Source organism: Strigops habroptila, chromosome 11 (assembly GCF_004027225.2).
Source record: "Strigops habroptila isolate Jane chromosome 11, bStrHab1.2.pri, whole genome shotgun sequence".
Lineage (NCBI taxonomy): Eukaryota > Metazoa > Chordata > Aves > Psittaciformes > Psittacidae > Strigops > Strigops habroptila.
In genome coordinates, this window is record NC_046360.1 from 36,436,681 (window position 1) to 36,453,083 (window position 16,403).

The following is a 16,403-nucleotide window of genomic DNA, read 5'->3' on the forward strand; positions in this document are numbered from 1 at the left end:
ACCTGGTAACTGTGTCTGCCTGACATGTAGCCCTCCTATCACTCTCCCCACTCTATATTGAACATAGTCCCTGAGGTAGTCTCCCTGAACCATTGCTGCGATCTCATTACCCTGGTTTTGAGTCCTTCCACTGCCATTAACACCTTTAAACACAAGTTTTTTATTCTATCACAAGCCTTCACTCCTCTGCCTTGTTCCACTTGGTCCTGCTCACCAGACCTGCATGCAAATGATTTCCCTCCTCAACTGTGGGTCCACCAGCACACACTTCTGTTTCACAGCTTAATTTTAAATAGACTGAAGCTTTCTATTCATGCTAATTGTACGAATCATCCCAGGTTTGCTCTTCCACTATCTGTAGGAAAAGGGTGTCCTTGGGATTGGGAGGAATGTGCCTTCCACTGAGATATCTGTCTTTATTCCTAATCTTTCAGAGGAGTTCAGAGGGGTCACCATCGTGGAGCTGATTAAGAAGGAAGGAAGCACCCTCGGGTTAACCATTTCAGGTGGCACAGACAAAGACGGAAAGCCAAGAGTCTCCAACCTGAGACCAGGAGGACTCGCTGCAAGGTAAGAAATGGAAATGGGATGCAGAGAGCACAGTAAAACAGGAGCGGGATAGTTGCGTGTTCTAAATATTGAGTGAATATAGTTATAATTAACGTAGTTGGCACCCAAGTCTCTTTTTTCGAGTGCCCCAGAATGCAAAGTTGTTGCTTCAGCAAGTCAAACATCTTCTATTTTGAGTTATTTCCCATGCTCTCTGCAATTATGCTCTGAAATTCTGTGTAGGGATATTTGGGATTCTGTGAAATTAGGCAGACTTGACAGGAGGGCTGCATGGTACAATACATCTTGATCAAGCTAAGTGGTGTAATATTGTATCTGTTCTGAATACTGAGTGGGTAAGTAATGCTGGCTGAGAAAAGGAATGGGAGAAGACAGGCTTCAAGAAGCAGAGAAGGGGAAGGAGTAATTGAACAAATTTGCAGAAAACAGGCAAAAGGAAAGATGTTTCCTTTTTCCCTTGCTGGATTTTTTTTGTCAGACAGTTCTTGGTGTGCTTCTCTTAGACTGATTGCTCTACATGAATGGGAACTGAGCAATAAAAAGAGAGGTTGTAAAGACGAAGACTGCGATTGTTGCTTTATGTAGAGATCTGAGCACTTGCCAACAGGAAAGATAGATGCCTTCAATTTTAGCACTTCCCTCTGAGAGGAAGCACATGCAATCAGCTGAGATCAGCCCAGTGTTGGTGGCTTGGTCAGAAAGTCCTCCAATCACCAAAGGTTTGCCAGGAGCATCCAGGCTGAGCATAGCAGAGACTTTGTGCTACCACTGCTTTTGTTTTCCTTTTTTCTTTACCTGCAGAAGTGACCAGCTGAATGTCGGGGATTACATCAAGTCAGTGAACGGCATTAACCTGACCAAGCTGCGGCACGATGAGATCATCAGCCTGCTGAAGAACGTGGGTGAAAGGGTAGTGCTGGAAGTAGAGTATGAGCTTCCGCCAGCCGGTGGGTGCCTCTCTGATAATGCTACTCTTCTCTTGGCTGCTTTTTGTCCTGGGGTAGAGATGGGCTTGCTTGTGCATTAACCATCATGGCCTAGGCAGTATCCAGGGGCATTTTGATGTTGTGCCTTCATCTGCTCGCAGCACTGTGCTGGATGCTGCAGAGCTGTGTGCAGGCGGAGCAGAGCCCTTTTTCCAGCACAGTGGGTGCCTGTTCATGCACACTGGCAGGAGATGGCTGATTAGGTCTGTCTTGCCTTGGAGTGACTCAGTAGCACAGGCCAATCTGCCTCCTGATGCTGCTTCAGCTTGTTTTTCTTTTTCCCTTTCGGAGCATGGCTACAGGAGGTTTTATTCAGTCTTAAGCATGTATTGCCAGATCTTCTTTTCTGAACAATGGCAAGTGCTGTTATTCTTTAAGATGCTTTGAAATGTTATGTGTTTTCAGAAGGGAAGCTGAAGCAGTCTGTTTTCCAGTTAAGGGTCCCCAGCAAAAGCTGGCAAACCCAATTCACAGGGCTTGCATCCTGATGGGGGAGACTATGTGCTCTTAACCCCATTTGTTTGTTCTCATTAAAACAAATTCCTCAACACAGTTTGTCATCACAGTCTTTTCCATTGTGAAAATGATCTCTTCCCCAGTTATTACTCATTCAGTTCCCCAGATCAATCAGAGGATGATTGGGCAGAAGAAATAGAACAACTAAAAATAAGATGACAGGAAAAACAAAACTGATGAAATTTAAGCATTTTGCCCCAGATAGGAAGCTATGTTACACTTCATATCTTTGCTATAGCTCCTGCCTTTACATGAAAAGTATTGAATATATAAATGACCATATAAATCCCAAAAAGGAAAACAATATAATCTAAATTAGCTGAATCTCTATCCATCACCCTCTCTCTCTATTGCTGTAAATGTTTCTTAGCTTTTGCATACAGCCCTGGTAAAACAAACTGTGGCTCAAGTTTTCCATGTTCTTATTATCACTAGAGATGATAACTCTTAACTTTTCTCCTTAGCTGTGAGCCTGACTATCAGGAACCTCTGATAAGCTGTGCTTACCAGCTAAGGAGCAGTGCTAATACCACATGGCTCAATCAATACCAGCGATGCAAAATCTCCCCACCTCTGAACGAGCAGAAAGAGCACATTGAAATAGTGACTTGTCTCCCATGAGATTATTGGCGTTGTTTATGACTAATCCATACAAAGAAGCACTGCAAAATACAGGGCATTGTCCATTACTTGCTCCAGATCATTGTGGGCTTTTACCTGCAGTGAGGGTTTGTTATTGCTGTGTACACCCGTCTTTCTCTCTCTTTCCCTGGGCAAAGAGCTGAAATATAGTGCAATTCAATAGCTTGTGCTTGTGGGTTTGAATTTTTCTCCCCACTGTGTAATTTCCTGCTTTGAAAGAGATCTTGCAAGCCCAAGTCTAGTTTTCAGGCCACTGTGTCATATCTCTTTCATAAATAAACCAAGCCCTGCATTAACACCAGCTTAGGTTTCCCTGCTTGCCACTAATCTTACGAAAGGCTGCTGCAGAACTTCATGCTTGGATGCTTAGGACAGAAATTGTATGGGTTCTGAACTCATTGTGGATGCTTTATATCCTTTTTTTGGTATGTGAGTATTATCCTGTAGTTTGGAGCCTTCCTGTGCCCTGAGCTTTTCCCTTCTGGAATATTTCTAGGCTGTCCCTGTCAGCAGTCTGTGGACAGCAGCTGCTGAGGGACAGTGTTTTGGGGGGTTATTTGGCCTTACCTATGGTTCCCAAGGCTGCAAGCCTGCAAGGCAGTACCATGCGTCCACTGGACATCTTTTGGGTTAGTTTAATGGTTAGTTTAACCCTAATTTGGGTGCAGGTTGTAAGCTCACAGGACTGCTTCAAAACCCCCCTCCTGAGCCAGGGGGAAACGCTAGTGTGGACGTGCCTGAGGGAGCCTTCAGCTCCAGCTTGCCAGGTTGAAGTCAAGCTCTTAGTGCTTTTTAATGGTTATCCTTGTGCCCATTCACTGCACTTGGTTTGAAGATTGGGAATTGATCTTTTTGGAGGGGACAATGCTGACATGCCATGTGCAGTTCTGGGTGGAGAAGATGGGGAAATTGTCCCGTGTTCACTGCGGTAGTTCAACAAATCATTAAATAGCAGGGGATGGCAAGGGAGGGAAACAGTTTCTTTCTTTTTCTCTTTACTTTTGTACTTTAAATAGCACTGTGTATTTAACATAAAATTACTGAATTGCCCGTAGGATCAGTTTAAGGGATTCACTTAATCTTTTTTTTAAAGTCAAAATAGAAGAAGTAAGGAAAAAACCCCAACCTTTTGCACTGAGGATTTGGGATTTTCATTTTCTATAAGGTCAGCTGGTGATTAGATTCTTTACGCTGCTGCTGGTCTTTTAAATAAGTTTCCATCTGCAGCAGAAGCTTCTGGCTTTTGAGTAATGCCAAGTGCATTAAAGCCACTTGATAAACGAGAAGGTTTTGCTTGAATGTCAGAGTATAACCAAGACAAATTTGAGGGGAGATGTGCAACACTGAGCTGCGAAATCATCCTGGAACATGATGGTTGGCTCTGATGAAGGTTTACGAGTCCAGGTTGGGCACTCTCTGCCTCCAAACAGAGGGAAGATACAATATGGGTGTTGTGCTGGACTTCCATTTCACTGCTGTTTGGATGAATTATGGTATTTTTTTGCGGGGTGGCATGGAAAAGGTTTATCTGGGGATAACTGGGTCTTCCTCTTTTCCTTTAGTGCCAGAGAGCAGTGCTGGCGTTATTCCCAAAACCATCGAGGTGTCTCTCTACAAGGAAGGCAACAGCTTTGGCTTCGTGCTGAGAGGTTAGTAGTTTCTCCAGTGAAAAACAAAGAGGGGACAAGCGCTGGCAGAGGTGATTTGGGAAGCAGGAAGAGAAATGTAAGAAGATGAATGTCATAAACCTCAGCTGAGAAGTGAAAGCATGTCCTGGGCAGCATCCTATGCAGCCATCAAGGACTGTGGCTACCTAATCCAGGGCAGTCTTTTTGCTTTCAGGCTGTGTCAGCTGTTACGTGATAAATGTCTCTCCTTTCTCACCACTCTCATTTAGACTTTCAAACCTACAGTGACTTACAGCTTTCCTGGTTTGATTGCAGGGGGAGCCCATGAAGACTGGCACAAGTCCAGACCACTGGTGCTCACCTATGTGAGGCCAGGTGGTCCAGCAGACAGGTAACGCTTATGTTACACCTCCAACGTCTGCTTTCATAAGACAGACAAGCAGCCCTCGACGTGCTTTTGGATGTGTGTCCTGCTTGTACCTCCTTGCTGGTGCCTCTGCAAGGCTTCTCATGCTGATGGCATAGAACAACATGGGTGGTGTGGGGCCTGTGGTGTGCGGGGAGGATGGATCTGGTGCTCATAGGCTGACCCATGAGTAGATATTATAGTTATAAGCAGAAAATCCTCTTCCAGAGGCAGCCACTTAATTAACCCTGTGCAGATGAGCAGCTGATGCTGTGTTAGCAGGAGGAGTTAGAAAGCTTCTATCTATTCTCATGCTGCTAATTTAATAGGATGGAGCTGGTACTGTAAATAACCCAAACTATTGTCCCAAGAAGTGTTCAGTTCCTGAAGAATCAAAGTAATTGACTTTAAATATATATATGTGTGTGTGTACATATATATATGTATACATATATACACACACATGTATGTGTATACATACACAAAAATATATATTAAATATATATACTATGTATAGGTATAGAAGATATATCTAAATAGAAATAAATACATATACACAAAAAAAGCCTTTTGTCTGTGGCTTTCTACAGGGAAGGGTCCTTGAAAATTGGGGACAGGCTGCTGAGCGTGGATGGGATCCCTCTGCACAGCATGACCCACGCTGATGCCCTCAACATCCTGCGGCAGTGCAGCCAGGAGGCTCTCTTCCAGATTGAGTATGATGTGACCATCATGGGTAAGGCCAAGATGGTTGTGGTGGCATTTGCTCTGACTTTGTGGGAAGTGTGTGGGATTAGACGCAGTAACTGGGATACTCAGTTTCAGTGGAAAAATTGCTGAGCAGTGCGCTGCCAACATGGATGTAGCGGGTAAAGTTCAAAGCCGGCTTAGCTGAACGCGTTTGTGTCTTGATGGGAATGATGACTGGTTTTAGAGGAGGGGGAAAAGGAGATTTCTAATGTAAGCAAAGATGGAATAGGAGAAGTTGGAGTTAAAAGGGGCTGGAGCGCTGTGCCAGCACTGCAAGTACCGCTATTATATGAGTGCAGGGGAGTGAGCTGCAAGCAGGCAGAGACCTGATGTGGCTGGGGCTTAAGTTCTGAATTTTAACCCTGCTTAACTCTGGAGTTACTCCCTTTCCTAGAAGCATTAGTTCAGATCTGCTTCAGCAATAAATGAGGGGTGATCAACTGACTGACCTCAAATAAGGCAGAATTTACTGGAGGGCAGAGGATAGGTATTTCCAAAATGTGTTCTACACTGTAGATATTAAGTTGGAGGGTTTGGAGGGTTGGTGGGTTTTTTTCCTTGTTTGATTTTTAGTTTCAAGCCCTGGGAAAGGGTTTATTATTAGCTACTGTAAAGTCATTTGGAGCTGGCTTTGTGACACACAGCTGTTACTGCTGGGACTGTCATTAGTGAGTTTAAGGTTACCACAGAGTCTGAAGCTGTGTTGGTTCTGGAAGCTTATTGAACTATGCATTAGATTTGATGTTGCATATATGTCTCCAGAGGGGTTTCTGCCTCCATTGGAGCTATGAGCTGGGCTAGGTTGGAGTCTTTTCAGCAGATCTCACAAACCAGTCCAGCATATTTAAGCCCAGGATCCAATGAAGAATAGGAGTCCCTGCCACCAGGTTGTTTTCTGATTTGTCAGTGAGGAAGGAAATAAAAAGGATCTGCAGCTGTGTTGGAAGGGACCTTAAAGCTCACCCAGTCCCAACCCCCTGCCATGGGCAGGGACACTTTCCACTGGACCAGGTTGCTTCAAGCTCCTGTGTCCAACCTGGCCTTGAACACTGCCAGGGATGGGGCAGCCACAGCTTCTCTGGGCACCCTGTGCCAGCGCCTCAGCACCCTCCCAGGGAAGAGCTTCTGCCTCAGAGCTCATCTCAATCTCCCCTCTGGCAGGTTAAAGCCATTCTGCTTGTCCTGTCCCTACAGGCCCTTGTCGAAAGCCCCTCTCCAGCTTTCCTGTCAGCCCCCTTAGGCACTGGAAGTTTCTCTAATGTCTCCCCAGAGCCTTCTCTTCTCCGGGCTCCCTTTCTATATGATAGTGATTGTGGTAACTCTGCAATGGTTGGTAAGGAATGTGCAAACCTCACAAATTCCTCTCCTCGCAGGCTGGCAGCCCTGCCTGGGGAGGAAGTAGGCAGAGTTAAAGAGAGATTTCGCACAGAGATGTCAAGTCTGAACAGCAGTAAACAATTAATAGTGCGTGGGAAATGGGCTTTTATTTTTGATTCTGTTGTTTCTATGGTCCCCTGGTGCCTGTGTTGCAGAAAGTTGATTGTTTTAAAACCTGACTTGAAGCAAAAATAACCATGAAGGTGTCTTGGTATTTCTTCCTGAGTGACTCTCCCACCTAAAACTATTAGGGTTGAGTAAGCACAGAGTGACGGCAGGGGTTTATGCAGTGATTCTCCATCTCCTGTTGCTACACAGTGAATCAGATACTTCCCAAGATGTAAAACCAGTCCCTTTCCGAGATCATTTCTGCAGAGGGGGTGCTTCTCTCTGACCCTGTAAAGGGATATACTTGCCCTGCTTTCTTTTAAGGCAAGATGATGCAGAATGTGTGGCTTAAAACAATCTCTGCAGACAGTTTTGCCAGGCAACAGCTAATAACTGCAATGGGAGATGAGTGTATCATCCCCAAATCACAACTGTTACATTCTCTTTGCCAGCTACAGGAAGATAATGAGGGAAGGGAAGAGCCAGTGCTGGAAGAAGTTTGGGGGAAAGGGGTCTTCTGGACCCTGTCTGACCACCCACTAAACCAACATGTATTTTTAGGCAAGTTGTGTGACAGTTGTGCCTCAGTTTCCCAACCTGTAACATGGTACCGTCCTCCTCTGGGAAGCACTGTTCATTGCTTTCAAACCACTTTCAAACCCTTACATGAAAACCTGCACAGCCATGGAAGGCAGCAAAGGCATACATGGTTTTTCTGTTCCTTGGTAACAAAACCCCAGAGGAATGTTGCAAGCGGCTGTATCCACACTAAACTCAGTGTCACTGGCTTCAGTGATGCTCGCTCTACAACAGTGTGATTTTTGGCCACCATTGCACACTGAGCAGAATCTGAGTTGAATACCTCATGAACCTTGAGCCTCCAGAACAACTGCTCAGCCTCTCTTGGCTTGCAAGAAAGAATCTTGTTTTGAGTAAGGTGAGATTTGCTGTGAAACACAGGAGAGCTGAGGATGGCTTTTCCACAGATGCTGGGTGAGTTGCAGCCATGTGATGGCACAGAAACACCTCGTGGTGCCAAAGCAGCAATGCCAATTGAATCCCTACAGTAAGGTTATTGCACGGCCTGCCCTGGCCCCTCAGTGTTTCTTTTTAAATTAGCTTGGGTGTAATAGCCCCACGTTAATCACGCCTCACAAATACTGCTAAATTGCAGACTCCTGACCTTTGATTTGAGCCAAATCTTTCCCCAGAATAATTAATAGAGGCTTGGCTTCATATTTCCTCAATAAATGCCTCTATAAAATGGATTTGGAGTGATTCTCATCAATGCCGCTGGAGATGAGAATTAAAAGGGGTAAAAGGGTGGTCTGTGCTGTGTGTGGCCGGAGGAGGAACTGGGCTGGAGGCAAGACTGTGCTTTCCTGCAATCTTATTCATAACCTACATTCTGGCATGGGATCAGGTGCCCAAAGCTTGCTCTTCTCACCATCATGCTGAGACCTCCCTGGGAAACACTTGGCAAAGCCAAGAAGCTTGGAAGCTGTGTAAAACTAAAAGGAGTAGGGATTTCCCTTGCAAAAGAAGGTCTACCACTCCAGCAAGCTTTTATTTTCATGATTTTTATTCTTATCTCCTTTTCTTCAGCTGGAAGAACATAAGTCTGTGTCCCTCCTCGGAGGATATGTGCTGGACACATATGGGCTGCAAAACCAGTACATAGCTGGTGTTTACTGTTGGAAGAGATCCTCAGTCTTTTGGTGCTTGCTTTGCTAACGAAGGCTTAAGTGCACCTTCCATGCTTAAAGATGCTTAAAGATGCTTTGTGCATCTTTTGATTGAACTGGGACTGTGCTTTTTGCCAGGGCCTCCAGACCTCCCCAGTGGTCTGTTTCAACAGAGAATAAACAGAGGTTTTATTTGAAGGCTACATAACCTTTAACATTGCTCATTCTTCCTCCTTCCTCCCCTAGGAAAAAGGGCACTGTGAGTAGACCAGAGCCTGAACCTCCCCTGGCTTATCCCAGGGGGAAATTTCTGAAGGACATTTCTGTCTCCATAGGCTCAGCATCTTCAACAAATCTCAGGAAAGACCCCACTGCAGCTCAGCTTCTGTGATCTGCATTAATGCTTCAGTTTCTCAGAGAGCAAGAATGAGCCATGCATCAAGTTTTGGAGCCAAGTAGCATCAGCATTTTTAGCATAGCTCTGGAAGGGAAAAGCTTTACTATGAATAATTAAAGGCTGAGGAGGCATCAAGCTTTCAGAGGGCTCTGCTGGCTTTCCTTCAAAGTGGATGGCTGGGTTTCCATGAAGTGCTTTTGTGAGGGGGTGGTCAAAACTACACATAGGGTGCTGGTTGTGGGATGTCTGGTGGTGATAACACGTTTGTGAATCCATCCTCTTTATGATGGCTTTAGGTAATCTGGAAGCAAGTGTGTGTAATAGAGGGAGAGGGAATTTCTGTCTAATCAGCCAGAGATACAGGCTTTCTTTTTCTTCCTCCTTCCCTAGAAGAGATGAATAGGTGTGGTGCAGGCTTCTGCTAACGGGAGCAATTTCGTAGGAGTTTCACAGTCTCGCTTTCAGCATCTATTAAGCTTCTTGTAGAAGTGCATCTTTTAAAGATGAGTTACCCCAGTATTGTCTGATGGGAAAGAGAAGCATGCAGGTAGGTAGTGTTGTGTCTCTGCTCCCACTGACGCACTGGAGGAGCTGGAATGAGCAGATGAGGTGATGTTTTGAAGCTGGTGCTGAAGCACAGAGGAGTTGACTGACTTGTGTGCTGGTCCTCAGCAAACAAGACTTCTGAGTACTTCAGAAAGTGAGATCCTGTTTCTTTCTTGTTTGCTTGGGAAGAAGCTTATAACAGTGACGCCCTTCTGATCTTCCTTTTTTGTGCTTTTAATACTGTTGATGTGACTGCTGCACGGCCTTTGAGCAATCTCTTCCTTGATTTTGCTATTTAACCCCAAGAAAGCAGGCAGGGGAGTTGTTTTCATGAGCGAGTTGTTGTACTAACTCTTCATTATCATATATATTCCATACAGAATCAGTTTTGCTTCTTGAGTTTACTTCTTTGTTAAGTAGTTTACATCTTTGTTAAATTACCACATGACACAGACTGTAGGATGTCCAAACTACAGGTTTGCTGATGGTACACATGACAACTACTGGCCAACCACCTGCTTTTAGGAATGGAAAAGGCTGTATGAAAAGTGTCTTCAGATGCTCTCTTATTTTACAGACACTGTAGCAAATGCTTCAGGTCCTTTACTAGTTGAAATAGCAAAGAGTCCGGGGTCTACACTAGGAATCACACTGACGACAGCCACGCACCGGAACAAGCAGGTCATTGTCATCGACAAGATCAAGCCTGCCAGCGTGGTGGACAGGTACAGCTCTGAACAGACTGCTCCTAGCTCTGCTTTTCCTTTCTCTGCTGCTTTTTTGCCCCCTTGCTACTTACATATATACCATTCTTCCCTGCCTCTCCTTGAAATGCCTATGTCCACATGTTCTTAGCACTAAGCATGCTAAAAATATCCAACCCAACAGCAGTGGACACTCCTCACTGGGAATGAATGTAATTCAGTGCATGTGGAAGCTGAGCTCTGATTATAAAACCTCAGATCTGACTGCCCTGGAGCTGTGGAATGATAAAAACCTATTCTAGAAACTTCTGACTAGAGGTTTTCCTGATGGGCAAGTCAGCTAGTCACCCTTCCCATGGGGATACAGGATGACAAACTGTTATGCAGCCCAAGCTGTGGTTAGTCATGTTGCTGAGCTGAACTGCTGGCTTGCAGGACTACACTGCGGTGTGAGCCCACTATGAGCGGGCACTATTAAACACTTAAAAGATCTTTCCCAAGCCAGCAGCACTGACTCAAGCATGAACCATCTTAGTTGGTATTTTGGGCAGTGCTTGAACCTAATTTTCTAATTGGAAGTAAGAAAACGAGATATGAAAGAAAATTATGTGAATTCACACCATAATTCACAGTTGAATTTTGCATGTGTCTGCTCCCAAGTGTAAGGACATGGATTTTGGCCATATGTGTAATTACCTCTCTTGCTGTTTCCTTTGCAGATGTGGCGCACTGCATGTTGGTGACCATATTCTCTCGATTGATGGCACGAGCACAGAGCACTGCTCCTTATTAGAGGCAACTCAGCTTTTAGCTGCCACTTCAGAAAACGTGAAGCTGGAGATATTACCTGTTCACCAAAGCAGGCTGCCTTTGAAACCTCCTGAAACAGGTGAGTCCTCTCTGCAAGCACCGTTGGTCGCCCTCAAAACTCACTTGAGGTCCCTACTGGGGTTCTTGCTGCTTTTGAATGCTGGCAGCAGACTCTAGAGACATCTGTGGAAGGGAAAAAAAAATGATGTTTTGATGAAATGCATGTGATTAGATGATGTTCTTCAAGGATGTGAATAGGAAAAAAAGAAAAGGTAACATCTGTGCTTGAATGGGGAGATTGGAGTTGGGAATCCCACAGTTTTGCAGTGCTGAGTGCTGTGCAAACTGCTTCCTTAGTTACCTCAGATAAGAGACTTTAATGGACAGGGAATAAAAACAACCTTGGTGCTGGCAAATGTATTTCCAAGCTCAGATTTCATTTGCTGATTCCTGGTAAGGCTTTGTAAAAGACATGTCAGTAGTTATGCAGGGTGCTGCTGGACTTCCATAGGAAAGTAAGCTGTAAGCATCTTCCAGACCAGGCTGTTTTGGGTGGTGGCTGTGTCTGAGCAGCCAGGCATAGGGTGAATGTATCTGTAACTGCCGGCTTCTGTCATGGAAATAGCTGGGGAAAAAACTTCTGGCTCCAGTGAGATCAAGCCCCAGATACCTGTAGACATCATTAGGAGGTCATCCTGGTGGGCATCCTTGTTGCTCACCTTTAGTTTCTCCTTCCATGTGAGAGGCTGACTTAGGCTCTCATATAAACTTCTTCGTGAACATAGCCTCAGTACTAGTAGAATTGCTGCAACTCTTGCCTGCAGTTTTGTTACAATCCATACTGGTGGTTTTGTAATTCAGGTATTTCAGTGTGACTGTTCAGTACCGGCAGACATTGCCAATCACTTGTGTCTCAGGAAGATGCATTTTAGTGATAGTGGTGCACAGTAGCCCTGGGCACAACTTTTCTCTCCATTCTCTTCTTGGGCAGTTTGGAGAGAGGTGGAAAATATCTGTGATGTTTTCTTTAAAATGATGCAGTGAAACATAAAATCTAATAACATCTCCATGTCTAGAAATAAATCTCTTGCATGTCCAGTCTGATTTGTGCAGACTTAAAGCAGTTTAACAAGGGGGTGGATGACTTGACCTTTGTGCCCAAGAAGAAATGGAAAGCTATAATCCTTTTTCAATGGCTGTTAAAATGAACTATTCTCCTCCTTCCATTAGTGCCCTGGTCCTAATCTTCTTTCAGAACATATTAATTCAGCAGCAGCTCAGGAGAAGAAGGATCTGTGAAAGGACAGCTTGGTGTGTTCAAAACATTTTTACCCAAACCTCCATACATCACATCAGTTTGCTGTGACAGAAATACAGAACATAAACTTGGGACAAGAATTGCAACACATGAATATGAAAAATAAAGGATGTAACAATTGTTCTCACTTTAGATTGAACTCTTTCACATGTGAGGGATCACAGGGAATGATGCTGTTCATCCACGTGGCTGCTAGGAGGCAGAGGTGTGTGGTTGGAGACCAGTGCTTGGGCTTGAATCTTTACTAGTGCTGATTGGGGTGGTGGGAAAAGGAAGGGGGGAGCACTTTGGGCAAGAGGAGCAGCTTCCAGAGCAGTGTTCCTTGTGGTGTAACCAGCCATGGTGAGCAGCTGAGGAACTGCACCAAAGCTGACAAACTGTGTTTGGACCTGGGATAGACACTGCCTTCTGCTTGTGTCGCCAAGTGCCAACTCCACGGGCTGCTTGCTCAGAATTTTGGGAAACAAACAGGGGGACAGTGAGGAAAAATAGGTGATGCAAAAGCAAACTGTCGTGGCTGGCAAGAGAGTGAAGCCTGGGGAAAGCAGCTGAGGAGAGGAGACTGTGCAGACTTATCACTGTTGAGCACTTGCAGTGCAGTTCAGTCCTTCCAGTGTGTGCCTGTATGGGGCTTGGCATTATATTTTTCAATAGCGGCTTCTCATGCAATGAAAATCCGGTTATTGGGGAGGTGCAGAGGGAGCTGTAGCTGCAACAGCCATGCAGGAATACAGCCTGATGCTGAAACACAGGATTTGTCAAACTGAGTTTGCTTTTGCTGTGGCTCTGGGGGTATTTGGAGAGTTTGGGGGAGGATTATGCCTTGCTCACAAGATCAATAGGAGCAGATGGTGCCCAGGAGCGGTGCTGGGATGGATGGGTTTCCTCAGGCAGGGATGATGTGCAAAAGCTCAGGGAAGGCTGGTGTAGGTTTTTATCACAGAATTGTCCAACATCTCTTCTCTTCCCCAACGCACCGACAGCTGAGCTTCAAAGGCACTTTTCTTTCTGTTGTCAGATATGTGCTATGAATTTATAGACAAATGGGAGAGCTTTAATTACTATAAATGGATTAAATGATTTTGTATATATGCCCATAAGCTCTGTTCCTCATGTTCAAAGTGTTTAATTTTATTAAGCGCTTTCCTTTTTGTCTAGATATAGCTACATGTATTAATTTGATTTTTGTTTTTAAAAGCAGCTTGGGTCTGAATTTATTTTTGAATCCACAAATAAAAGCCCCAGAGCTGGAACTATTTTTCAAGAGCTTGATAGACTAAGCACTAAACTCACTAAATGTTTAGCAAAGACTAAATATAATCACTATATTGGTTGGCAAACCTGACCTAAATGATTTGATGCTTGTGATGTGCTCACACAGAATGGATTTCCACTGTTAAAGGCACTAACAGATGACCTTTAGATGAGATCTCTGGGTGGACTCACTAAATTGAGTCCCTGTGCCAGGTTTGCACCCTCAGAAAGCTCTGGAAGTGCCAGCGCTGGTGGCATTTCTGCCTACTTGGAGAATACAAAGCCTGGAGGAGATCTCATCCAGGGAAGGTTGTTGTCAGTCAGTGCACGTGGTTGCAAGGTTAAGAGCTCTGAGATAACTCGTGGCTGCAGTGATGCTCTGCTGTGGGATGCCGTTCATGCTTAGCTGAATAAAACAGATGCTTGCTATCTTGCTCGTTAGCCAGCAATTCCTCTCGGAAGAAAATAGATCCAGACAGCATGGTGCAGAGATTCAGGAGAGAAACCCCAGTGCTGTTGGGCGAGGAAGAACCAAACTGACCCTGTGCAACAGCAGTGTCCATGAAAACAGACAAGGGACCTGTGCCTGGAGAGTGTTTGAGGCACTTCAGAGGAGACTTGTGGCATTGTAACTTGATGTTGCAAAGCCACAGTTCCTGGGACAAGGGATTTCCAGATGATGGATGTCATGCTGCAGCAGATGTCTGCCAACATGTGCTGGGCTGGGATTAGGGTTGAAGTTAAAGCAGCTGTGTGCCCTTGAACAGTCTGCCATGTCGGTGCCATGTTTTAATTTGCTGTTTGCCACACTCTTGGCATCTTTTCCTGTGTCGGTGGCCCTCTGTAATTGCCTTAAGCAGCAGTGTATAAAGTCCCTTTTGTTTTGGTGAGCTGGAGGCAGCCCTCTGCTGCTCCTCTGTTTCATCCATATGTGCATTCCCAGCCAAGAGCAGCCACTAAACAACCAAACGCTGAAGCCAAGCAAAGTGCTCAAAGCAGTCCTTGGCATGTGTGGAAGGTGTTGAGCCTTGTCCCAGGGAGGGCAGGAAGGTGGGAAACAGCACAAGGAGGTTTCCTTCATACTGTTGGGTAGCACTGATGGCCCCTATGGGAAACCCGTGGCTGGATGGAGCTTCTGCACGTCACACAACAGACTGCAAATGGTAATGACATTTGTGTGCTTCCAGCATGGCTTAGTCAGGCCGTTGGCTCAGGATACAGAGATTTTTATGGGGAAGGGGTGGATTTCTGCCACTTTGCATCCAGCGTCATGAGGTTACGTGCGGATGCATTTTTGCTGCTGCTGTTTGACACACTGACATGTTCAGAGCCAGTATGAGGCTCTTTTCTACAATCTCCTGGCTTATGCTTCTTGCCTTTTCTTTCTCTCACTTCTTTCTGTCTGTGGCGATTTCTGCTCTCCTGGATGCCCATCAGTCAAGGTGCAGAAGAGTGACCACCACCACTGCTGGGACCCCTGTGTCAACTACTGTCACACCCACCACCCCGGGCACTGCAAGACACCCACTTGGAACCAGACGGCTGGACAGGATTACTGCAAATGTAACCTTAGTGCATGGCATTGCCCCCATCCCTGCATGTGTTCGTTCGTGTTGTGCCCCTCCATTTCCTTAATACCGAACTCCGTAGCCTGGCTTGTCACTTGTTTCCTTCTCGGTCACCTGGGTCTGTTTCCATAGGTCCAGTGCAAGAGCAGAATGCTGTGCAGACCCATGCTCCCATCCTCTAACCCCACATCCCAGTGCCTGGTTTCATATAGCAAAAATGAGTGGGATGAGGTGATGCGTAGGAATGTGATATGACAATATTCCCAGCTCAGTGCTGGTGCCACACAACAAGTTAGCAACAGGATTATGGCTGCTTCAAAATCTATAAACCCATCTCTTGCAGGAAGCAGGCTCTGTGCAGCCCCAGGTTTCTTGTCTTATGGCAGTAAGATAAGGAGGAAGAAACATTGTGCTGTGTCCAAATTGTGGGAAGCAAACAGGGCAGCCCACTTGCCCAGCAGCTCAAGTTGTGGTTTCTCTTTGTATGTATTTAAGGTTCATTAGTGTCATCATGCCAGCCTGCTGTTGGCTGCCTTGCATCTGTGATGCATTTCTCACCTGGCGGCCCAGACGCTGCAGTGACAGGCAGCCCAGTCACTGGGGTCACTGCACACCAGAAAGCAATGTCCACCTGGAGTCCAAGCCCATCCTCACAGCTCTCCTGGAGCTGCAAGCCCAGGACAAGGTGTTCACCTTGTCTTGAGCCGTGGAGCTGTGAAGGAGGAGGTGGTCTGAACCCATTAGGTGTTTGATGAACTCTGTGAGGTGAACCCACTGCTGCACCTCTCCATGTGCGTCCTTAACATGCTCTGTATTTCCCCAGCTCTGGTGGCTGCCAACTTCTCGTCTCCCACCATGAACGCGCAGGGTTTTCCGTGCCAGAACTCGAACACGCTACCTCGCAGCTCCCACCCCATGAGCCCCCGCACCACCATGCTGAGGAGGAGGCAGAAGAAGAAGGAGCACAAGAGCTCATGTAAGCGTGGTGATGCGCCGGGCTGGATGGTGCATGCTTGCCTTGCTGTCCTTAGCGTTGACAATAGCCAGGGTAGAACCGCAACCTCAGCGCTGTCAGTGCCTCCCTCATCCTCAGTGACTGTACCCACCACTGCCAGACCAAGATTTGTGAGCAGATCTG

The 16,403-nt window shown here is 45.8% G+C and overlaps 1 protein-coding gene across 5 annotated transcripts in view; it reads left to right on the plus strand.

Moving 5' to 3' along the window:
- GRIP2 (glutamate receptor interacting protein 2) overlaps positions 1-16,403 on the plus strand; it is a 243,182-nt gene that overhangs the window by 188,657 nt on the left and 38,122 nt on the right. For all 5 annotated transcript variants that reach the window (XM_030501553.1, XM_030501556.1, XM_030501557.1 and 2 more), the window contains 9 exons: positions 435-570; positions 1,372-1,517; positions 4,277-4,363; positions 4,658-4,733; positions 5,339-5,484; positions 10,189-10,336; positions 11,035-11,204; positions 15,135-15,260; positions 16,089-16,241. In XM_030501553.1, coding sequence (XP_030357413.1) covers positions 435-570; positions 1,372-1,517; positions 4,277-4,363; positions 4,658-4,733; positions 5,339-5,484; positions 10,189-10,336; positions 11,035-11,204; positions 15,135-15,260; positions 16,089-16,241 — 1,188 coding nt within the window. The remainder of the gene's footprint in view (positions 1-434; positions 571-1,371; positions 1,518-4,276; positions 4,364-4,657; positions 4,734-5,338; positions 5,485-10,188; positions 10,337-11,034; positions 11,205-15,134; positions 15,261-16,088; positions 16,242-16,403) is intronic.